Here is a 24,880-nt window from a genome sequence, read left to right on the forward strand (position 1 = left end):
AAAATATGACCTTGATCAGATTTGGGCACGAAGGTAGCTCTGTCCTTCCAAAGAGAGGTTGAGCTGTTAGTTAATCCTTAGCGTATATAATGTCTGAGAAACTTTCTAAAAACCCATCCAACAGATAGTCTTATTTCTTGATTTTGCATGGAATGACTCTTTACTGCTCATTCATAAAGGGTATTTTTCTTTGAAAAATGTCAGACAAAACAAAATAGAAGTTATCTAGTGCATGTGGTACAAGCGATTGAATTTTACTTTACATGCTTCTGTTGCAGATTGCATTCACTACAAAAATATACCATCCAAACATAAATAGCAATGGAAGTATTTGTCTTGATATCCTGAGGTCACAGTGGTCACCAGCACTAACTGTATCTAAAGGTAATTCTGTTTGTGAAGCATACCAGTGACATTCTGTTTATGTGCATATTGTATAAGGTTTATATAGGACCACTCGGAGGCTTCAACTGGTGCAGAATGCGGCCGCGCGAGTTGTAATGGGGGTCTCCCGATACTCCCATGTAACACCTCTACTCCGCGAGCTGCATTGGCTTCCGGTTGCCCTCCGGGTGAAATTCAAGGTGCTGGTCATTACCTATAAAGCCCTACATGGCTTGGGTCCGGGGTATTTGAGGGAACACCTGCTGCCAGCATCAAGTTCTCTTCGTCCAGTGCGCTCCCACAGGGAGGGTCTTCTCAGGGTCCCACCGGTAAGAGATTGCAGGCGAGTAACACCCAGGGATAGGGCCTTCTCAGTGGGGGCACCTGCCCTCTGGAACCAGCTGCCAGTGGAGCTGAGGACTGCCCCCAACCTCCATTCATTCCGCCGGGGCCTGAAGACCTGGCTCTTCGAGCTCTCTGGCCCAGGCTGAGGATTAATTTATTTTAATTGGGGTTTTATTTGTACAGGGATAAATTTAATTCTTTTTAAACTGGTTTTAACTTTTGTATTTTTGGTTTTTTAATTCCCTGTAAACCGCCCTGAGTCCTCCGGGAAAGGGCGGTATATAAATGTAATAAAATAAATAAATATATTCTGCATGGATCCCTAAGCGAGATAATTAAATAACCAAGCCTGAATTTGTTAGTGTGGATTAAGCAATAAGACCATTACTATTGTCTTGGGTTGAGATTTTAAACTATGATCAAAGTAGTGACTGTAGCGTTCAGAATAGAGCCTTCGGAAGACGGGAGCATGCATAGGCTGAGAGAATTCTTCTAGAAAAAGTTCTGGAGAACAGAAGACCATTCTAGAAGACCAGAAGACCATTAGTAATTGTGAAACTTCACCTAGACAGCAAAACTCATTGTAGAAAGAGTTAATGTATGGTAATTTTAAAAAATGAATTTAATAGTTTATTTTTCAATTGGCACTTTTTAATCTGCACACAGCTCACAAACATTTGTGCCTTTTAATAAAATTTGTTAATGGGAAAAATGCTACCAGACTCCTGATATTTTTTTTTAATAGCAAAAATCAGTATCAGGCATATTAAGCAAAAAAAAAAACCAAACAAACCCCAAAATAAAAAGGGACTAAGAATTAGTTTCTGAAATATCCAAATCATCTTTGATGCCAGAAGCAATAGGAGAAACTGGAGATAGGGGAATACTGCTCCCTGGCATTTGTGCTAAGTTCTGAGGGATTAGTTGGAATAAACATTAGGAAGATCTAACTGAGAGACAAAGCCATAAGGCAGGGGTCTTCAAACTTGGCCCTTTTATGACTTGTGGACTTCCAACTCCCAGAATTCCTCAGGCAGCGTGCCTGGTGGAGGAATTCTGGGAGCTGAAGTCCACAAGTCATAAAAGGGCCAAGTTTGAAGGCCCCTGCCATAAGCTATGACAGTTTACATAGCTGGGGAAAAACATTATGTTACAAATATAAGTATCCCCGGATAACTAAGAACTACATGTAAAACAATATCTTACCATCTGAAAAGCAACACTTTACTCCTTAATCTTAATTTTACTCATCTTTTAAACTGTTCTCTCATGATGATGTCAACTCCATACTTAGGAACCAAAATATTGAGTTTCTATAAGGTACAGTGGAGTTATTTTGGTGGCAGTGGTTTAAGGTTTTATTAAATAATGTAGCACTAGCTTCATAGTCTTAGGTCTCCGTGAATGAAAAATAATACAATTCTGCACAATTTTGTTTTATTCCTCTGTTACTGTCACGTTGTTTTGAATAAAAAGTTACCCATGTTCTTTTATCTACAAAGAAATACAATTTAGTTGAATGGAGCAATTCCACAATTGTTTAAAATCTGCACCACAATTTTTGAAGATGCACCTCTCAGATAAGAGCCCTGTGTTGTGTAATGAGTGCATGGAAACAATTTAGACAAGGCGCTGCCTTCAATTGAAATACCCTTTGCCTATGTAACCCAATTTCAAGTTGCCACTCATATACTATGTAGACCATTTTTCCCAACTTCAGTACCTTGGACCCATTTTAGATACCTCACTTATTCTTAAATAAAGATTTAAAGTGTTTTAAGTATTAAAATATCTTACATTCTTAAAGTAAGTAGTAAAAATACTTAATGGCCAGATACGTGCTTTAAAAAAAATCAGCTCAGGAGAGGGGAACTGGAACTTCTTACTAGAAATATGTCATTTATACTTCTCAAAACAGCTATGCTTAAGCACTTTTTAAAATATTTGGGAAAGGGAAGCTCTCTAGCCAAAAAAGGAAATACAGAAACAGCCTCTTTTAAATTAATTGCATTTTTAAGATGCTAACTCCCGTATTAGTGTTTTGTTCTTAAAAATGAAAGGATTGCCAAATTTAGTTTCATGGTAAATTCTTTTTTTTTTAATTAAAAAGAAGTAAAATGTTTCCCTAAAGCATGTTGTAGCCCAATGCAGATATTTGGTATCTACTTATGCACATTTAGAGACGCAGTAGCTCAGTGGGTTAGGACGCTGAGCTTGTTGATCAGATGGTCGGCAGTTTGGCAGATCGAATCCCGAGTGCCGCATAACAGAGTGAGTGCCTGTTACTCGTCCCAGCTTCTGTCAACCTAGCAGTTCGAAAGCACGTAAAAATGCAAGTAGAAAAATAGGGACCACTATGGTGGTAGATAACAGCGTTCCGTGCACCTCTGGCGTCTAGTCATGCCGGCCACATGACCACGGAGACATCCTCGGACAAACGCTGGCTCTTCAGCTTTGAAACGGAGATGAGCACTGGCCCCTAGAGTTGGAAACGACTAGCACGCATGTGCGGGGGAACCTTTACCTTTACCTATGTACATTTACATATGGGACTTGAATTCTCATGCTGCCCTGTTTTGGGGAGTGGGATAAAAAGGAGAATATTGCATGCTTATATTTTGGCAATAGTTCTTTAAAAGTAAAGACGGGATGTATTATAGACTACTACAATAAAGACCCCAAATTTCTTTCAGAGTAGGAAGCACCTCTGGAATTGGGCAAAGTTACAATTGTGTTAGAATACGCAAATAATAATTTGCAGGAGCTAGTAAATCTGAGGAGCAGCTAGTTTCCTCCAATGTTAGAAAACAGGAACTACTGAATTATAACAGATGAAAAATAAGTAGCTACTTTTGAGGCCTAATTATTACCTTACGTCATGAAAACTATAATGGATTATTTTTACTTTCCCTCTAGTGCTTTTGTCCATATGCTCTCTACTTTGTGACCCTAATCCAGATGATCCTTTAGTACCAGATATTGCACAAATCTACAAGTCAGACAAGGAAAAGTACGTATAAATATTATTTCAAAAATTGTAAGCCACTAGTTTGTTCTTTCCTGGTTTTTTTTCTCTTTGCACCCAAAGATATTGATGAAATGATTCAGTTATTTTACTAGACTTTATTTTTCCAGTCACATTACTTTTTGTTTTAAAACTGCACACATGGTTTTCAAGTCCCGTTTCCCTTAATATATGTTAAGTATGTAAGTTGAAGGGGAAAGGATACAGCCTTGTATCATGTTTCTCATGTTAGTCTGAACCATGGCTTTCTAACCTGTATATGGGTTTTTCATGAGGACAGTAGCATGTTCTGAGATTCCCATTCTCCCATGCACATTCCACGTAAACGTTTTTCTGTAATCCCCGAAGCACTTATTGATGTATTGGTTTTTTCATTATCTAGCAGGCACCAACAATAATACCATTTGCACTTTTCAATTCAGGCATGGAGCATTTTTCATAAACCTAGCCCTGTTCATTTAAACAGCATGAGCTGACTTCAACTTGAGAAAGTCTTTATGTTTAACAAGAAAACCTTTGAACAAAGATTTAAACTGATTTAAATTTAAAATACTCTGTCTTAAAACTGTTGTCTATTATGCTTTGGAGTGGTGAGACAACGGACATTTTGCATGTGTTCTTAATCTAAGAAAAGTAAGTAAGGCAAATTGTATGTACACTTCAATTTACAAAACTTGGAAAATGTTTCACATACTAAACTAGCAGGATTCTTTTTAAATATCTCCTTAACTATCCTAAGATAAGAAGAGGAGAAAAGACATGAAAGCACAACATAATGATGGTACTTCATAGCATTGTTATCCTTCAGTTATTACAGGAGTGAGCATCATGTATTTCTTGAAGTGTACCACATGCTTGCTGATTTGTGCCTGTAAAACTCCACCTTTATCAGAAAACGTTGCTGTACAAATATATTGCTATGTTTTCTCACTGAGCCAGCAATTTACCTCTGGGTTTCCAATCCCTTGAGAAATCATTATGGATCTGGGTTTTTTCTATCTAATTCTCTGTTTGTCCATGGAAATCATCAACAACACATTTTATATTCTAGCAGTTACAAATCTATCCAGTTAAAATGGTTCCTCCAAAATACTTGCCTTTTTATTCCACTGTGACCAGATAGGCTGCTACAAACCAATCTTGTACTCTTTAAATTTCTACAGTACCAAACAGATATGTCTATTTTTTTTCCAGTAGAAAGACCATAATTATTTTAAGCCAGCTTTCCCAGTTGTGTGCCTTCGACGTGTGTTGGAATTGCAGCTCCCAGAATCTCTCAGCATCATTGTTTTCATGTAAATTCTGGATGTTGCAATACATCTGAAGGGTGCCAAGTTAAAGAAGGCTGTATCTTGTAGTTGATTGTATTTGCAATGTGATAACACAGCTGTGAATCATAAGCTTGTATATTTTCACATTTTTTTCTTGGACAGATATAACAGACATGCAAGAGAATGGACACAGAAATATGCAATGTAAACTTTGAAGACATTTTCTTATATACCAGAGTACTGTAAATTTTAGGGTTTTTCAAAATTAGAAGTAAATGGAGCACAGTTTACTGTTTTCAGTGTACCATGAAGCCCTTTTTGATTTTTACCCATGTAAGTGTGTTTCTGGAACAAGGAAATTAACTACAAAAATTAACCTGAAGACTGTGACGAGAGTATTTATCCTTTCTGTATGCTTTGCAAAAGACATTTATTATGTTTTTTAAAGATACTTGGACATCTGCATCTTCAGCCTACAAGATTCACAGTGCAGTTGTAGAGCAACCAAACTATTTTTGCTGACAACTAGGTGGTACCTAATAAATATTCTGAGTATTTGAGATGTCAGTCTTGTAAGTCTGTTTGAATGTCATTCTTTGTTAGCTCATTGTATAATTTGTATTTTTTTACTGTATAGACTATATTTTATTTACCATATATTTCAACTCATTTTAGACTTTCTGCACAGTATTGAAAAATACAACTGCTACTAAATGAGTGAAGTGTTCCTTCCCAAAGGAATATTCTATAAACTGATAAGACTTCTAAAAACAAACTTTGCACTCTAATCTTCGGTATGCTGATTATGGGGAAACACATGGTTTTGATTTTGTTGCATACTTCTATTGCAATGTGAACTTATTGCACTGCTCTGTAGAAAGAAATGTAACTAATTTTGTTCTATTCACAGCTGACTTTTTATCCCATATGGGCAATATAATCTCTGACATGTTAACAAAATTGACTTGAAGCTTTTCCGTATAAATAAAACATGTTTTTTACTACTTGTCTTGGCTGTTCTTTAAATCTAGCACATTCTTCACATGTGCATGCTCTGAAAAGATCAAAATATTGTTCAGTATATAAAGTACCGTTGGGAATAACTGACCTATATGCTTGAAAATGCTCCTGAGAGCATTATAGTAGCTTTTCAACAAATTATTTATTCATTGTAACACTATGGATTAAGCCGATTGATCTTTTTATCCAGTATAAACAATGTACCTTCAAGCTTGCAAAGTAGTTTGGAAAATGTGCTTATGATGAAAACGGTTGATTTTAGAAAATCAGAAATGCTGTCTAACAATATTTTGATCTGATATTTCTACACACAAACTAATGCTAAAGCCAGTATGTGCATACTGCATGTTTGGAGAAAAACAGCCTTTGGTTCCTTACAGATAAGTGCATTATTTTTAATGTAGATTTTATGGTACAAGCCAATATGAAATGCATTTTAATTTGTAGCTGAAATAATTCTAAAAAATGATTTAGCTAGAAGATTTTTCTGCCATAGATAAGTTAACGCTTTATTATCCTAGTGCTTTGCGACCCCAAAAAGTATTCAAACAAAAACCCATAACTGGAATCCATCAAAATGTGGCAAACATCCCAGAGGCTATTTTTCTGTTTAATCTTAATCTCAACATTTTTGCATCATGCTAATTGCCTATGAAAAAGTTGTTTTGTCTGCTTTGTTTTACCTCAGTACAATCTAAAGATGGAAGCTTTATAAGATAGCACTGAATTTTCATTGCATTAGTGTCCTTGCATACTGTGAAACAGGCCATCTCTGCAAATAGCCAATACATGTTTCCATGCAGTAAATTAATCCTTCGCTATACTTGAAAAAAAGGGGTGCCATTGCTTGTGAAGCTATTAACATTCTGTCATCAGCATTTAAAAATGGTGATAAAAGATTGATTTTTCCACATTTTATCTGTATTAAATGTTTAAAATAGGTTTGTCCCAGAATATTCCATATCTCTTCTTATAATAGGCTCTGTGAAATTTGGTAGTTTGATTTGCATGGCTGTTAAGTGAAAGAGTGTTTAATCTGCTTTGCTGAAATTATATGGAGGATGGTTTGAAATTGTTTAGATGTTATTATGCTTTGAAGTGTACCTAATCGGAGGAATTTACTAACCATAATGCAAAATCTTCAGGCTGAGCAAAAGGTGCAAATCAGGTTGCTGCTTATTCTTCATTGGGTTCTATGAAGTATCGTTGCAAGTACCGCAAATGTCTTCAATTGACATTTAAAACTGAAGTTCAGAGACTGGTTTCATAAACTGAACTTTCAGACTAACCTTAATAAATATCAGTAACATCTTTAAGCAGACATCTGGACAAGAAATTCAGTTAACTAAAAGGTGTTAAGAATTCTGTAATTATTTGTGTTTTTTTGCATTTTCTGGAAATTGGTCATGTTCTGTTTTTAAGTGAATCATTATGAAGGGTGGTTTTATTCCCATGCCCCATCTCAATATTTGCTCAGTCCTGGTCCATCCATTATGGTGGCATAAATGTGTACTTCAGTCCCTCCACCAAATGCCAGTTTATACTGTACAGTGCCTTAGAGAGGGCACTAACTGAGCCATCCCATTTTCTGTATAATCCTCACTTGGCATTATTGGCATGACTAAAGCAAAGGATCTCTGTATCAGTGAAATTCTTAAAATGTAATCTTTAGTCATTCTAGTTAATGTTAAATAAGGCGTGCTTTCTAGCTACTTCTGATGTGGTATTTTTCTGCCTGAAGATGTCAGCTGAGGCTTGAACGAAAATAAAATTTTGATTTGAACTTGGAACTTGTAAAGTTGTATTTTTAACCCAGCAGTTTGACCTTTATTAATGAAAAAAGGAGTGGTGGTAGTAAGGTTGGTTATTGTATTACATAAATTCCAATAGGGCTGCTTTGAGCACAGTATACCCACGGCTCTTCCAAAAGGGGATATAAAGGCTCCTATAACCCACAAGAAATATTGAAAGAATCCTGTGTCCACTAACATGATTCAAAGAAATAAAAGATATTTATGCCCCGCGTTAAAGAACTAGAAACAAGGGGAGAGGCAAACGTAACATTAGAATGTTAATTCACCATTAGCAAAACAACAAAACCCTCTTCGTTGTTCGTGATCCTGAGCAAAATTAGTCGATTTCTGCCGTTTTCGAAGCATTAGATCAGGGGTCTTCAAACTTGGCCCTTTTATGACTTGTGGACTTCAACTCCCAGAATTCCTCAGCCAGGCATGCCTGGCTGAGGAATCCTGGGAGTTGAAGTCCACAAGTCATAAAAGGGCCAAGTTTGAAGACCCCTGCATTAGATGAAAAATATGGTAAATTTTAGAAGGGTGAGCAGGAAGCCCAAGTGGAAAAAAAATTCTCCAGAAACGAAAGAGCACAAGCTGTTGAAACATACCACAGTCTACTCTGCAGAGATTCATTTATCAAATGCATACAGCAGGGGGTCTTTAAACTTGGCCCTTTTTATGACTTGTGGACTTCAACTCCCAGAATTCCTCAGCCAGACACGCTGGCTGAGGAATTCTGGGAGTTGAAATCTACAAGTCAGAAAAGCACCAGGTTTGAAGACGCCCACCACCATCACCAAGCCTTCATCACCTACTGCCGCTGCTTTCAGATGGTAGCGCGCATGCGTCACTTTCATTTCCAATCCCATTCTGTCTGGGCCAGGGGTAGGCAACCTCGGCTCTTTTATGACTCATGGACTTCAACTCCCAGAATTCCTGAGTCAGCTATGCTGACTCAGGAATTCTGGGAGTTGAAGTCCGCGAGTCATAAAAGAGCCGAGGTTGCCTACCCCTGGTCTGGGCGGACTTGACATACACGTGACCCATTGAACCCGCCTCCTACTCCTCTTATGTTTGTCTTCCCGGCGTATGGGCGGGAACAACTCCTTCCTGTTCCCCGATTGGTCTCGCCGTAGACAATTAATTTCCCGCCAAAGCGATCACGTGCACGCGTTCCACCAAAGGGCTTTGAGGGACGGGGTCAAGGCTGGCTCCCAGCGTTAACCAGGATAACGGCCACAAGAGTTACTTCTTTGTCGGTGGCAAAAAAATAAAAATAAATAAATAAATCCTCCACTCCCTTCCTTCCTTCTTACGTTGTGGACTTTCGACTACTCTGCACCACGCGCAGAAACCGGAAGTTGGCGTAACGCCAAAGTTTGTCTCCCCCCCCACACACACACACTCTCTCGGGCTGCCTGGCGCATGCGCCTCGCGGAGCCCGCCTCCCTTTATGCCTGAGGGGCAGGGCTAGGCAACCTCGGCTCTTTTATGACTCACGGACTTCAACTCCCAGAATTCCTGAGTCAGCATAGCTGACTCAGGAATTCTGGGAGTTGAAGTCCACGAGTCATAAAAGAGCCGAGGTTGCCTACCCCTGCCTGAGGGGGAAAGAACATCCGGGTCGGCCTCGGAGCGCATCGATTGTGCGCGGGGGGGGGGGTGGGGCGGAGGCGCGAGGGTCGCCTGAGGGGAAAGTGTGATGGCGGTAGCGCTGGTAGCTCGTCTGTTAGCGTCGGTATCCGTGTCTGGGCCACGCCGCGTCCTCAGGTAAAGCAAAGCCCGTCGCTCATCCCCGCTTTCCTTCCCGCCTTTTTTTTTTACCCCTTCAGTCTTCGCAAGGCCTGTGCGTCCCTCCCGCTGACCTTCGTTTGGCGGGGATCGGGCTGGTTCGCCGAGTCGTAACTCGACGCCGCTTTATAAAATGACCCTCGGACTCTCTCTCCTGACACGAATTGGGGGTGGGAGGAGGTTTCCAACGACCCCGGCCTTTGGGAGGTCCGGCCGGTTTATTGATTTTTATTTTTATTTATTTTAATTCCATTTATATCCCGCCCTTCTCCGAAGACTCAGGGCGGCTTACAAGCTTAGCGGTTGAGAAGCGGCTCCTACCTACCCACAGACTCCTCGTCTTCTTCACCTCTCTCTGCATGGCTTGCCTACTCTCCTTGGAGGGTTTTTTTTCCCCTGTGGCTAAGTCGTGAGGGGGCCAAAGCACAGGAGGAGTTTGCTTCAGAAACGGGGGAAGGAAGATACAGCGACCCTGCGCTAAGAATTGGGGCGTTGAGGCAGCGGATTAAAAAAGACGAGCTTTAAGCGGTGGGATTTTATGCTTGCTTGCAATAATGCTTGTTGTGAGCTGCGAAGTCGTCTCCGACCCATCGCGACCCCATGGACAATGTTCCTCCAGGCCTTCCTCTCCTCTACCATCCTCTGGAGTCCATTTAGGCTCACGCCTCCTGCTTCAGTGACTCCATCCAGCCACCTCATTCTCTGTCGTCCCCTTCTTCTCTTGCCCTCAATCTTTCCCAGCATTAGGCTCTTCTCCAGTGAGTCCTTCCTTCTCATTAGGTGGCCAAAGTATTGGAGTTTTAGCTTCAGGATCTGGCCTTCTAAAGAGCAGTCAGGGTTGATCTCCTCTAGGACTGACCGGTTTGATCGCCTTGCAGGAGTCTTCTTCAGCACCATAGTTCTCTCTAGTATAGGAAATATCTAACAGATACATACCAGATTCTATAGTCTTCAACATCTAAATGTGATGATTTAACATTATTGCCCTCAACCTTTCCCAGCATTAGGCTCTTCTCCAGTGAGTCCCTCCTTCTCATTAGGTGGCCAAAGGATTTGAGTTTCAGCTTCAGGATCTGGCCTTCTAAAGAGCAGTCAGGGTGGATCTCTAGGACTGACCGGTTTGATCGCCTTGCAGTCCAAGGGACTCGCAGGAGTCTTCTCCAGCACCATAGTTCTCTCTAGTATAGGAAATACCTAACAGATACATACCAGATTCGATAGTCTTCAACATCTAAATGTGATGATTTAGCATTATTGCCCTCAACCTTTCCCAGCATTAGGGCTCTTCTCCAGTGAGTCCTTCCTTCTCATGAGGTGGCCAAAGTATTTGAGTTTTAGCTTCAGGATCTGGCCTTCTAAAGAGCAGTCAGGATTGATCTCCTCTAGGACTGACCGGTTTGATTGCCTTGCAGTCCAAGGAACTCGCAGGAGTCTTCTCCAGCACCACAGTTCAAAGGCCTCAATTTTTTGGCGCTCAGCCTTTCTTATGGTCCAGCTTTCACTGCCATACATTGCAACTGGGAAGACCATAGCCTTGACTATATGCACTTTTGTTGACAGAGCACAATGTTAATAACATACATAAGCATCTTTTATAATTTGTATCCTAGAATTAAGTATTTCATTTTTTAAAAATTGAAATTGGCATTTGGAAAAAAAAAACATATTCTAATTTATTTCCAGTTTCAGGGACTTTGGGAAATTGAAGGTTTGTAAGAATTCAGAAAACATCAACTGTATTTTTCATGTTACTTGATTATTTGATCTCTTGAGTACTTTTTTTTTACTTGCTGCAAGAGAGACAGAGACATCTGAGAAGCAAAAACAGATAAAGGCAATCCAGAGATGCTACAAATTGCAAACACATTATTTTTGATGCCTCAAGATGCTTTCTAATCTGCGCTCAGCCTTTCTTATGGTCCAACCTTCACTGCCATACATTGCAACTGGGAAGACCATAGCCTTGACTATACGCGCTTTTGTTGACAGGGTGATGTCTCTGCTTTTTAGATAATGCTACTACCCTTGTTACAGGGACGCGGTGGCTCAGTGGGTTAGGACGCTGAGCTTGTCGATCGGAAGGTCGGCAGTTTGGCAGGTCGAATCCCGAGTGCCGCGTAACAGAGTGAGCGCCTATTACTTGTCCCAGCTTCTGCCAACCTAGCAGTTCGAAAGCACGTAAAAATGCAAGTAGAAAAATAGGGACCACTATGGTGGGAAGGTAACAGCGTTCCGTGCGCCTTTGGCGTCTAGTCATGCCGGCCACATGACCACGGAGATGTCCTCGGACAAGCGCTGGCTCTTCGGCTTTGAAACGGAGATGAGCACCGGCCCCTAGAGTCGGAAACGACTAGCACGCATGTGCGGGGGAAACTTTACTTTAACTTTACTACCCTTGTTAATTCCAAGCGTGGCCTCCCTGCATTTCCTAACCCGGGCCTCCAAGAGAAGAAAGAGCCCCTCTCCTGGATACAGATTACTATGATTTAAGATGAAATGTGCTAAATTGCGGGACAGATAAGTTGCTTCCTTTCTCAGCCCGCGTGCCTCGCTTATGGGCCCCTTGGCCTTTCATCCCGGAGTTATTTTATTGGGAATGTCTTCGCCATCGTTTCCTTCCTGCCCTTCTTTTGAATTATAAATAGGCGTTTAGGTCAAGAAGCTTTTATTAGAACGTGTTTGTTGGTTTTGAATATACTTAAGGGATTTGAGAAGGGTTGGCTATTTTTTTTTTATACTTGTGTTTCTAATCCGTGAAAGGCTTAATTAAGTGTTTTGGCTAGAGTGCAAAACTAAATCATGCAAACTAAAGCACACAAATGTTTTCTGGCAGTTGCAATCAATAAGGGAACAAAAAAAACCCCGTGTTTTCTAGCTATGATTTACTGTTCTCAGATTTATGCTACATTTGATACCAACTGCTAAGGCAGAAATGAGCTATTTAATATGAGTCCGTGCACATTATTGACTTTGTGGGCTTGAGAGTTCTGCGGAGGCTGAAAAAGATATATATTCTCTTTTGAATTTTGCGCGCTTCACAATAGTGCACTCCAGAATAGTGCACTCGCAGTGGTAGGAATTTTCACATGCTATGGTTCACCTTCCAGCCTATTGCTTTGCAATGGTTAAGTGTGGCAAAAATGTGGATTTTATACATTTGAACTGAATTGTGAAGCTTTTGTATTCCCCCCCCCAATGTTTATACAAGGGTTCCCTGAGACCTCAAAATTGTTTCAAGGGCTCTTCCAGATTGAGAAACACTGGCTTAGTGCAGTTGGTGAACTTTTAAAACTTAACATTGTGATTAATTTATATAGAGTTCAGACAAATATGTTCTATGAAATATGTCTTTTTGCTTGTTTTCCTCCTGTTTTCCCTTTGCTCCATAAGGTGCAACTTAACAACCTCGGTGATTTTGTGCTAGGCTTAGGTAAAAATATTTAAATTAGGACATTATTTCTAATTTTGTAATTAGAATATGGTTGTAACTGACTTTTTTTTTTGCACTGATGATGGTTTGAATAATAAAACATCTGCAAAAAAACAGCCAAGCTCAGAGATCACCAAGGACTCATTCTCCTTTATTGGTCACTGCTTTCTCTTAGACTCTTCAGTTTTATGTCTTTTTTTAAAAAAAACAATCCCTGTTTTCCCATCATTATATACTACTGTTACAGTTTAGACGCAATAATAGTTGATATTTTTGTTTCTGTCCACCATAGATGCAATGTCACTCCTTCACTGGAAAAATATTTTTCAAAATATTTTAGTTCTGACAGTTGTCCAAAGCGTCCTCTGCCATCATATCTTACTTTTCTAAATAAACAGCGTGACCATTACAAGAAAAAATATCCAGGTAAGAAGTTTACCTAAAGTTAAGAAATTAGTTTCCTTGATATCTGTTTAATGTACTTTTTTGAATTTAGTTTTAACCCATTCAGAGTTTGTCCGGGCAGGTAATAAATTTTGTAAAAACTAAAAGAAATAACTCCACAAAAATCTGTTATAAGTTATGCATATAGTTAATTCATTATAAATGCAAGTGAGATAGATTTTGAGAGGTGGCATAAAAAATATATCACTGTTTTACAAATGATTTTCATATGCTTTTGATGCTACTACAAGCAAAAAGTGCCATCAACATATATACCTTTAATGTGTAATTGCACAAATTAATGGGGATAACCAATTTTAAAGATTTTTCTGTTTAAATGAAAATATATACACATATATGTTAAAAATCAAGGAATTTTAAAAATCAAGAATAACTTTTAACTGATTTTCATATGCTTTTGATGCTACTAGAAGCAAAAAGTGCCATCAACATATTTACCTTTAATGTGTAATTCTACAAATTAATGGGGATAACCAATTTTAAAGATTTTTCTGTATAAATGAAAATATATACACATATATTTTAAAAATCAACGAATTTTTAAAATCAAGAATAACTTCCAGCTATTGATTCAAGTAGGAAAAAAAATCATCTCAGATTTAAATAGAGAGATGAAGAAACTCAAGTCCAGATAGTTTTGGCCAGTATCTGGAAGCATCTAATTAAAAGCAGTCATTCAATTTGCTATTTTATCTGTGCAGCAAAGAACTGCCACAAAGAAAAAATTGTAAGTTACTTATGCAACCTCCTCCAATTCTTTGAAATCAGATTTAAGTCAGGGGGTCCCCAATCCCTGGTCTGTGGACCGGCACCGGTCTGCAACATGTCAGAAACAGGCATGCAAACAAGCAAAGCCCAATCTTGGGATGCAGGTAGCACATGAAACCATGCCCTTTCGGTCCACAGAAAAACCTCTCCACAAAACCAGTCCCTGGTCCCTCTTTATATTTCAAGGAACTGCACTACTGCAGAGGACCCCAACCTTTTGGGCACCAGGGACTGGTTCCGTGGAGAGACGTTTTTTCCGCAGACCGGAGGGGGCATGGTTTCGTGTGCTGCCTGCATCCTGCAAATGGGGCTTTTCTTGTTTGTGCAGACCGGTTTCTGGCATGCTGCAGACCAGTACTGGTCCACGGGCCAGAGGTCTTGAGCATGTTATCTGGACTGAGTTCGATCCTGTTTCCCCTGATGATGTGGACAGGATCATGGGGAGGCTGAGCACCACCACCTGTTTGTTGGATCCGTGCCCCTCCTGGCTGGTTTATGCGGCCCGGGAGGAGACACAAGGCTGGTTCCAAGCAGTAATAACTGCTTCTTTGAAGGAGGGTGTCTTCCCTGCCGCCTTGAAGGAGGTGGCGGTGAGACCCCTCCTCAAAAAGCCTGCTCTGGACCCGGCTGTTTTAAATGATTATTGTCCAGTCTCCAACCTTCGCTTTTTGGCGAAGGTTGTTGAGAGTGTGGTGGCGCATCAGCTTCCTCTGTTCCTGGAGGAAACTGATTATCTGGACCCATACCAATCGGGTTTCAGGCCTGGACACAGCACGGAGACGGCATTGGTCGCGCTGGTGAATGATCTCTGGCGGGCTCGGGACAGGGGTTGTTCCTCTGTCCTAGTCCTATTAGATCTCTCAGCGGCTTTTGATACCATCGACCATGGTATCCTACTGCAGCGTCTCAGGGGGTTGGGAGTGGGAGGCACCGTTTTACGGTGGTTCTCCTATCTCCTGGGCCACTCGCAGTCGGTGTTGATGGGAGGGCAGAGATCCACCCCGAGGCCTCCCGTTTGTGGAGTTCCTCAGGGGTCAGTTCTCTTGCCCCTCCTGTTCAACATCTACTTGAAGCCGCTGGGTGAGATCATTTGTGGTTTCGGGGTGGGGTATCATCAGTACGCTGATGATACCCAACTTTTTCTTTCCACCCTGAACCAACCCAGCCTGCCCTCGCCGTGATGTCCCGTTGCCTGGAGGCGGTCCAGGTCTGGATGGGAAGAAACAGGCTTCGTCTCAATCCTGCCAAGACTGAGTGGCTGTGCATATCGGCATCTCGGGTTAACCAGACCATTCCACCTTTAACGATGGGGGGTGAGGTGTCCCCCCCCCCCCCGTTGATACGGCTCGCAACTTGGGCGTCCTCCTGGACTCACGGCTCAATTTTGAAGACCATATAGGAGCCGTGACCAGGGGGGCTTTTGCCCAGGTTCGCCTGGTGCGCCAGTTGTGACCCTACCTGGACCGAGATGCCCTACGCACAGTCACTCATGCGCTCGTGACCTCCCGTTTAGACTACTGCAACGCTCTCTACATGGGGCTGCCCTTGAGGACCACTCAGAGGCTTCAGCTGGTGCAGAATGCAGCCACGCGAGTTGTGATAGGGGTTTCCCGATACTCCCATGTAACACCTCTACTCTGAGCTGCATTGGCTTCCGGTTGCCCTCCGGGTGAGATTCAAGGTGCTGGTGATGACCTATAAAGCCCTAAATGGCTTGGGAACCAGCTGCCCGTGGAGCTGAGGACTGCCCCCGATCTCTGTTCATTCCGCTGGGACCTGAAGACCTGGCTCTTCGAGCTCTCTGGCCCAGGCTGAGAATTTTAATTTTAATTTTAATTGGGTTTTTTTTTACTTTTTCAGGGACTGTTGTAATTTTTTTAATCGTTTTTAACTTTTGTATTTCTTGTTTTAATTGCCCTGTAAACTGCCCTGAGTCCTTCGGGAAAGGGCGGTATACAAATCTAATTAAATAAAATAAATAAATAAATTTACTGTGATGATTTTTTCCCAGCGGGACAGTCTCCCTTTTTTCTTGTTATGTAAAAGAACTGTGAGTGATTATCATGTTTTCATAATTAAAGAAATACATTTTGCTCACTAAATCTCTTTGTTTAGATTTCTCAGATAATTAGGGTAATTGTGAATGGTATGGATACTAAAGTTTAACTTAGTCTGCCACTGCTCTGATATACATGTGTCTTCCTTTTTCATCATGTAAACACTGTTAAGCTTTATAGATTATTATTACTATTATAGTCGTTGTTACTGTTATTAACTAGACCTGAACAATCAGCAGCTCATGAAAGAGATTGGGCGTATCTGGAGGGAATTACCAGAACCTGAAAAACAAGTATGTATGATTTTGTCCTCTATATTATTTGTTTGCTTACAAATAGAATACTATTTTTATTGAGAATCGTGGAGCACAGTGGCTCACGTGGTTAGGACACTGGGTTGGAGGTTAAGCAAGCCTACATTAGAGAGCCGAGTGTTACCATGGAGCAGAGTGCTCTCCCATCCCTTGCTCCAGCAACTCTGAAAGGAACCCCCAACTTGGCATCCCCAGACAATGTTAATCTCACCGGCTAATCCTTTCAACCCAGAAGCATTGCTTCCAACATGAGTGCAATGCAAATTACGGATCATTAACTCTAGAACTGACCAGAAATGCTTCTTGTATTCATAGAAGTATAGTATCCTATTTCTTTAAATTTTCAGTGTTGATTGACAGATGTATATACATGTTTATTGCAAAATTTAGTTTTCTTTATTTTTAGCATTATGAAGCAATTGCAAAATCTGAATGGGATAGATATAAAGAACAAATGGCTAAATATAAATCTGAGCTAAATCCCGCGGAGGAGGCAACTTTGAAACAGGAAAGAAGAATAAAGAGGCAAGTAAGAAAAGAAGCAAGAATAAAGAAGGTTAGTGTTTTCTATTCTATTATCCAAATATTTGAGGATGTTGTATCAGCAGATCCTCAGTATCCTGATTTTGTCTGTGTGCAAGTTTTTTTTTCCTTTCAGAATATCTCTAGCTGTGTCTTACTGTGTACACATACGATTATTTTAGTAAAGAAACCTCTAAATGGTGTTTATTCACCCTAACAATAAACGACACGATGCACATCTTTTGATCCAAGATATATGTCATCAAAGGATATATTTCACATACTAATATCAGAGTTATTTCTAACTCAAATTATATGGTTGCTCATTCGCAATTGCAACTCTGGGCAGTGAACATAGGATTAAAAACCAAACAAAAATAACAATAAAATAATGACACCAAAAGACAAGCTCTATTTAGCCATACGAAAACTCAGGATCATATTGATGGACCTTCCCAATTTCCAAGCCTATTATTATTATAATGGTTCATTGCACAATCAACCAGATGTTCAGACTTAATTTAGCATTTTTATCTATCTATTCAGTTCTTCTTCGATATCATCAAGATGTTGATGCTTGATATTGAAGGATGTAAACTGTTCCAAGTAAAACTGCCTTCTACAATTGACTGATGATAATTTTGTCAATGCCAATAATAAAATTAATTGGTTTTTGTCTGAATTAACGATAAAGCCAGTATGCTTATATTCAGATTATTCCTTTCTGTTCTCCTTTACAATCTTCTGAATCTTTACAATGAAACATCTTTTAAATAAAGTGATTAAAGTGCCTGATAATGGAATGCCGTACTAGTAAAACTGGAGTCTCTAGTAAGGACTGGAGTTCAGAGCAGGCTCTGAGCTAGAAGACGCTTCCAAATTGCCTTAATGTGCAGTCTCTTTCTTACTGACTTTCCTTGAATCTGTTCCACATCAGTAAACACATTTGTTTTACAAAGGTCCTTTTAAGTTCTCCATTGTTCAGCATTGTGAATTTACAACTGAATACAATGTCAAATGAAATACTTGCATAATAATGTCCAATAATGTTACTGTAGGAATTAACAGCATTTGGAAAACCAAAAAAAAGGCGGAGTTCCTTCAATATTTTTGTTTCTGAACATTTCCAAGAAATCAAAGCGACCTCAAATAAGGTAAACAAAACGAGATGGAAAGTAGCATAAAAAAGAAGGTTAAACTTTGTGTTACTACAAATCCCAGAAATGAATTGGTTTACTGTACCCCCCTACTCCCCCAGGGAATAAAAGTAATGGTGGAAAAAATAATAATATACAGGTAGTCCGCAAGTTACACCCACAGTTGTGCCCAAAATTTATGTTGCTAAGTGAAACGTGTTGTGAGTTTGCCCCATCTTACAACTTTTCTTGCTACGGTTAAGTGAATCATTGCATTTGTTAAGTTAGTAATGTGGTTGTTAAGTGAATCTGGATTCCCTGTTGATTTTGCTTGTCAGAAGGTCGCAAAAGCTGATCTCAGGACCCCAGGACACTGCAACCGTCATAAACACGAACCATTTGCCACGCATGAATTTTGATCATGTGACCATGGGGATGCTGCATTGTGTGAAAAATGGTCATAAGTCCCTTTTCTCAGCGCCGTTGTAATTTTGAACGGTCACTAAGTGAACTGTTGTAAGTTGAGGACTACCTGTATCACCTAATTTTAATGACCAAGTTTTAATTTTGTTACCATGGGAGTACCGGACTGTGTGGGCTTGTGCAGTCAAAGAAGGGACCAAACCCCAGAATGAGTTTTGGCACGACTCGAGCTTTACGTGATCCTGTTTTAAAACATTGGGATTTTTTTTAAATTTTCCCCTTCATGTTCCTTCATAGTTTGAAGGCAGGGGTAGGCAACCTTGGCTCTTTTATGACCCGCGGACTTCAACTCCCAGAATTCCTGAGCTATGCTGACTCAGGAATTCTGGGAGTTGAAGTCCGTGAGTCATAAAAGAGCCCAGGTTGCCTACCCCTGACCTAAGGGATTCATTATAGGGGGAGTAGAAAGATATTATTTTATAACATTTTAAAAATGAAATTTCACAAAATTGCTGGTCTAAGTTTAAAATGGGTTATTTCAGACATTTTGGAAGTGTTTCAAACTCAAGGTTACTGTAATGTTCAAAATAGCAAACTAAGTTTCATGGTGTTATTTTTTGCACTTGGTACATTTCAAAGTGAAATGTTCTGTGCACCCATTTTTTACACTGATGGGAACTTTAAATCTAAAACATAATTGGTTGTTGCCCATTTCTGATGACACGAGATTAAATTTCAGTATGAATTCTAAGATATAGAAGATCTTCCAATTTTGATTGTAAAAGAAATTTCTTTGTACTTACTTCATGCAGTCAAGTAGGTAAATCAATAGTTTACATCTCCCCCTTTGTACTTCCAGTGATTCTGTTTTTCTAGGTACAAAACATTAAATTTTTCATGTAATTCATCATAAATACTGAAATTCTGTCCTGTACATTAACTATTGTAATGGATGAGTAAATTTTGATTGATTCCTATCGTTAAGGTTTAATAACTTGGCAAAAATGTTAAGTGCTGAACAGAGTAGTTCTTCTCTATATCTCTGGAGGCTTTTCTCTAACAGAGCATAGCCTCTTTATGTACTTTGCATGAACTATGATGTTTAGAATTCCCTGGACTTTTATATCCATTAATCTGATGCCAACAATGACCCTTAATAACCAAACTTAACCTTAGGAAAGTCTTAAAAAGTAAGTCTTTTCACCAAAGATGTATTTCTGAGGTCTATACTTGATTAAGTTTTGAAACGTATTTGCTCCATAAACCTCGAAAGGTCAGGCCCAATATATGACATCATAATTAAGAAGTAGATTATGTTCAGGAAATTCATAGAACCTTCTTGTATTCTGACTGCACCTTGAATTGGTTTTCAATGTCATAGTGCCAATTTCATCTCTGAAAATTCTTACTAATTTTCCTTTTTTTTAGCAGCTAGTTTAAAGTCTTAGATACTATTTCCAATTTCAACACATAGATTATTCTCTGGCTTTGGAGATCTGCAGAGAAGAAACGACATGTTTCCAAAAGCAATGTTAGGGTTGTTTAGTCATTAAATTAGCTAGCAAGTAAGAATTAAGGAAAGCTATTTATAATTTTATCAACTCTTTTGCTATCCCACATTTCATTCTTGCTTCACACATAACTGTCGACAAAAATTAATTTTGGTGAATTTATAATGGTATTAATTGTGAATTACTTATTATTTACTTGTAGATTCTCACAAGTACTATAAAAATGATTGAAAAGCAGTGTAACATATTTTTATTTACATTGGATCATTTGGTAGTCTCATTTTAGAAGAATAAATATTGTCCAATATAAGTACAGAACAAATGAAGTGACTTAAGGGATTTCCACATAATTTTAGTGAATTATTCTTTTTTTTTCTCTTCACATAGGAAAAGTTTCATGCTTTATGTGAAGAATGGAAAAACCTGCCCAGTTCTCAAAAGCAGGTACTATCATAAAACTGATATTGGTGCCACGTTTAGGCTGATGTCTACATTAGGAATCTGTCATATTTTAAGGCTGCAGCCAAGGGTTTTTGAATGTTGATAATTAAATGTTCACTTGGGAAGGAGTCATTGTCTATATTGTAGCTTAATTATTGGAAACAGGTGAGTATATGAACCTAGGGCTGTAGAACTGTTATATCTGAATTATTATTCGTTTATTGGGTGAAAAAAGATCAGGAAAAACAGCTCCTTGCATCAGATGAAATAAACTATATCTCATCAAAGTTTATGCTATTCCATAAAAATTGTTATTTAAAAAAGACTTGATTTTTGGCTGTCCTAGAGTAACATGGCCCACGGGTCGGCAGTTTGATACCCCTGACTTAAGCAATGGAAATTCCAGTTCCACTTGCCACTGTTAGTCAGATACTACTTGTACCCCAGAGCTTAACTTTCTTCCAAATAATTGTGGAAACAGGTTCAATAATTTCAAGGCTAAGACCTGAGACCCAGGAGAATCAGCTTTTCCTATTAAAAATACAATTATATGGCCTCATTTTATTAGTTATTAAATAACACACATACCTAACTATTTAAAAGGAGCTATTACTTGACTATTAAATTCATCAACAAATTCTTCACCAGTACCTGCTTTGTGCGTCCATGTATTATTTTTTTTAAAAATGCAAGCAGTATTTTAATAGCTAGACATTGCAAAATTCAGTAATACTCAAAAGCTGGAACAATATTTGCAGTTTTGACAATGTCTCAGTTATATAAATTTTAAGTTAATGATGTGAGCAAATTTGCCTTAAGGTCTTTTTTTTCACCTTAAAGTACTGATTAAAGCATACTTGTATTTGCCAGATATGAAACCTTATATACATCTGTTTCAAACAGAAAAAGATCATTTCTAATCAAGGTTTGATTCTCCCCCTTCCCCATAGGAATTTGAATTTCCTATAGAATGTTAAATCCTGGAACATATTAATATAGAGATATTAGAGATGGCTGAGGTTTGGCAGAGAAATGTTTCATTTGTTGTGTATGTGTATGGTATTTTTCCTTTTAACAGCAGTTTGTGCAGACAACTTCAGCATTTCGGGAACCCCATTTGTTTGTAACTGGTTCCTACATGAAGCTAAACCATAATGAGATGGTTTTTTGGTTTAGAGAGTTATACAGACCATCTTTGCACAATTCATATGAATTGCTTCTAATTTGGAGTTATTTAAAATGCGATTAAAGATTGTGATTTAATATGATATGTGACTAGCTCATATACTACTTTACAGGTCTACAGCCAGCTTGCAGAAGATGATAAGATTCGCTATGAAAATGAAATGAGAGCATGGGAACAGCAAATGAAAGCAAGTGGCCGTGGGGATATTCTAAATTATAAATTCACAGTGAGACGAAAACGAAATAAACCTGTAACAGAACCTTTAAGCTGAAAATAAATATTTGGAAAGCAATATTGTTTCGTCAGCAACAAAGAAAACGGGTGCAAGAGTAAACCATCTGAGGAATAAGTTTTAAAATGTGTTATTCATTATTCCTGACAGCAGGTGAAAGCATTTGTCATTGAGGGTTATTCCTTATAAATACAAGTATTTTACTTTTTTTTGTAAACCATCAAACATTTATAATCAAGTTTGTGGAAATTTAAGTGATCACTAATCATGAGAAAGGTGATTTTTTTTCCAAAAATGTCTAAATAGCCACTGGACGTAGACTTTTTTTAATTAAAAGACCTTGAAGTACAAACTTGTGTCCTGTGATTTATAGGAATTTAATTGAAATATTTATTGCAATGAAATATTGCGGCAATTTAGTCGTTTCTGACTCTAGGGGCTGATGCTCTTCTCCGTTTCAAAGCCGAAGAGCCAGCGTTTTTGTCCGAGGACGTCTCCGTGGTCATGTGGCCGGCATGACTAGATGCCAAAGGCACATGGAACATTGTTACCTTCCCACCGTGGTGGTCCCTATTTTCTTACTTGCATTTTTACGTGCTTTCGAACTGCTAGGTTGGCAGAAGCTGGGACAAGTAACAGGCGCTCACTGTTACGCGGCACTCGGGATTCGACCTGCCAAACTGCCGACCTTCTGATCGACAAGCTCAGCGTCCTAACCCACTGAGCCACCGCATCCCTATATACTTCAATCATGTAATTAAACCATTGCTCCACAAATTTTAAATAATATCTTGAAGATACATTTTAATGTTACCTACTAACGGCACATATGAATATACACAAAAAAAACAATTACAGAAAACTATAACAAGCTTTATGCAAAATATATTAATATTGTTGTTTAGATCTGGCAGAGGGATTAGTACTGCCAATAGCTTGTGTCATCAGAATGAGTCCTAATTTAACTTCTTCCACTCCAGAAGTTTGGAGATGTCAGAAAAGGTTTGAGATTTGGGCTGGTGGGCAGGGAGAGAAATTACAATGAATAAAATGAAGAAACCCTGCAATTTGAATGTTGGCCTTAGGCCTCTACCCAACTAGGTGGCAACAGTCATTGTCTACAGCACTAAAAATGTTGCAGTCCTTGTTTTAGGAGATTAAAAGCTGGGTTGAAACTCTTCTACCTCCTGTGACAGGGAAAATAGTGCAATAGTGAACTGGGGGGGAGAGAATTGCAGTAAAAGAAAGTATCTTGGAAAGGAAATTAGTAAAAAGTTTCATACCAGTGATATCTGGTGTGTCAAGAAACCTGTATATTTTAATATTTACTTTGTAATGAAGAACTATGGCTTTCAGCATTAATATATAGACTAGTGGGCAGTAAATATTTGTACATGGGCAAACTAGCAATTGTCAATGACAGCAGAAATACTCCAAGCTGCTCATGTAGAGTTTGAGGGAGAAGTGGAATTATATTGCATCACTATATAATCTTTGTTATGGAAAACTAGGACACAGAAACTCACTGGAACCACTCCCACATATGATTCTGGGCCACTGTTAGTATCTGGGGGTGGGTGTGAACTAACTTCTGGTAGCTAATGGCAGTTAATTGATTGCTTTCTCACTTTTAAAACTACATTTGCCTCTTCCATAATTCAGTTTTCAAAACCAAGGCATTCTTGCATTCCCTGGTCATTGATACTATCTGATTTGCTACTATAATGATTTTTCATTCTTTTTATTTTTGTATTCCAGTTTGTAATTCTTAGATGAGAAACAGTATTCAAGCATGGTGATTTAGCAAAAATAAATATATTAAGTTAAAGGACTGGGCATGCAATAATAAAATAGACAATCTAATAAATATAATCTAGATGGCTAGTGAACCTCTTTTTTTTGCACAAACAAGGTTTCATAAACATGTGCAGAGGTCTCCTTGTGCTACCAAAGAGTTGCACAGACAAGGAAGGGTACTGAGAGCAGTAAGAGTCACACAGTAAACACAAGAGTACACTGAGTTGTAAAAGCAAAAAGTAGTTTTACAAGACCCTTGGTGGAGCAGTGGGCTAATGCCTCCTTAAGTAACACCAGCTGCCTGCAATTAGTGCAGGTTCGCATCCCACCAGGCTCAAGGTTGACTCAGCCTTCCATCCTTCCGAGGTAGGTAAAATGAGGACCCAGATTGTTGGGGGCAATTAAGCTGACTTTGTAATAATGCCGCTTGGGGGGTGTATGAAAGCCCTAATAAGCAGGCATATACATACTGTAGAATGAAGGCTACTGCTAAGCTTGTATGCCGCCCTGAGTCTTCGGAGAAGGGCGGGATATAAATGGGATTAAAATAAAAAATAAATAAAGTTTACTTTTGAGATGGTGTAAGAACAAAAATGCACAGTCAAAAATAAACAGTCCAAGTAGCAATCCAAAATACAAAGTCTTACCAGTCCAGAGGTCAATACACAGTTTAGGTAACAGAGCAAAAACAGTAATAGTAGAGAGCAGTGAATTCAGAGAGAGAGAGAGAGAAGCTATGTTACTAGCTCCCTCTTATGGCCATGAGAACACTTACACACCCATTGGCCAATTAACATCTTAAAGACATAACATCATGGTTAATATATTTTCAACCCAAAATTGTAGGCTATCACCATATGCCTAACAATGCCATACATTTTTTCAAGAAATATATAGTATATTTCATTGTGTCTGATCTTTTTTCAAAGGAGAAACACATTTTTTCAAGCTTTAAGAAGGTAAAGTTGA

The 24,880-nt window shown here is 39.1% G+C and overlaps 2 protein-coding genes across 4 annotated transcripts in view; both read left to right on the top strand.

Moving 5' to 3' along the window:
• Window positions 1-7,828, top strand: part of UBE2D1 (ubiquitin conjugating enzyme E2 D1) — a 29,892-nt gene extending 22,064 nt beyond the window's left edge. For all 3 annotated transcript variants that reach the window (XM_083364418.1, XM_083364417.1, XM_083364416.1), the window contains 3 exons: window positions 279-384; window positions 3,646-3,739; window positions 5,188-7,828. In XM_083364418.1, coding sequence (XP_083220544.1) covers window positions 279-384; window positions 3,646-3,739; window positions 5,188-5,233 — 246 coding nt within the window. In that variant the 3' untranslated portion in view covers window positions 5,234-7,828. The remainder of the gene's footprint in view (window positions 1-278; window positions 385-3,645; window positions 3,740-5,187) is intronic.
• A 1,542-nt stretch (window positions 7,829-9,370) lies between these two features.
• On the top strand, window positions 9,371-22,466 carry TFAM (transcription factor A, mitochondrial). Its single transcript, XM_083364834.1, has 7 exons — window positions 9,371-9,608; window positions 13,352-13,485; window positions 16,572-16,642; window positions 17,070-17,219; window positions 18,244-18,339; window positions 20,643-20,699; window positions 21,995-22,466. The coding sequence occupies exons 1-7, from the start codon at window positions 9,541-9,543 to the stop codon at window positions 22,151-22,153; spliced, it is 735 nt and encodes a 244-aa protein (XP_083220960.1). The 5' UTR covers window positions 9,371-9,540; the 3' UTR covers window positions 22,154-22,466.
• Window positions 22,467-24,880: the final 2,414 nt, after the last annotated feature.

The sequence above is a fragment of the Vipera ursinii genome (assembly GCF_947247035.1).
Source record: "Vipera ursinii genome assembly, chromosome: 5".
NCBI classification, from domain to species: domain Eukaryota; kingdom Metazoa; phylum Chordata; class Lepidosauria; order Squamata; family Viperidae; genus Vipera; species Vipera ursinii.

Coding starts and splice junctions, on each gene's coding strand:
- TFAM (XM_083364834.1), top strand. CDS start 9,541: ATGGCGGTAGCGCTGGTAGCTCGTCTGTTAGCGTCGGTATCCGTGTCT. Junction 13,486..16,571: donor TTACAAGAAAAAATATCCAG/GTAAGAAGTTTA, acceptor GTTATTAACTAG/ACCTGAACAATCAGCAGCTC. Junction 20,700..21,994: donor TGCCCAGTTCTCAAAAGCAG/GTACTATCATAA, acceptor ACTACTTTACAG/GTCTACAGCCAGCTTGCAGA.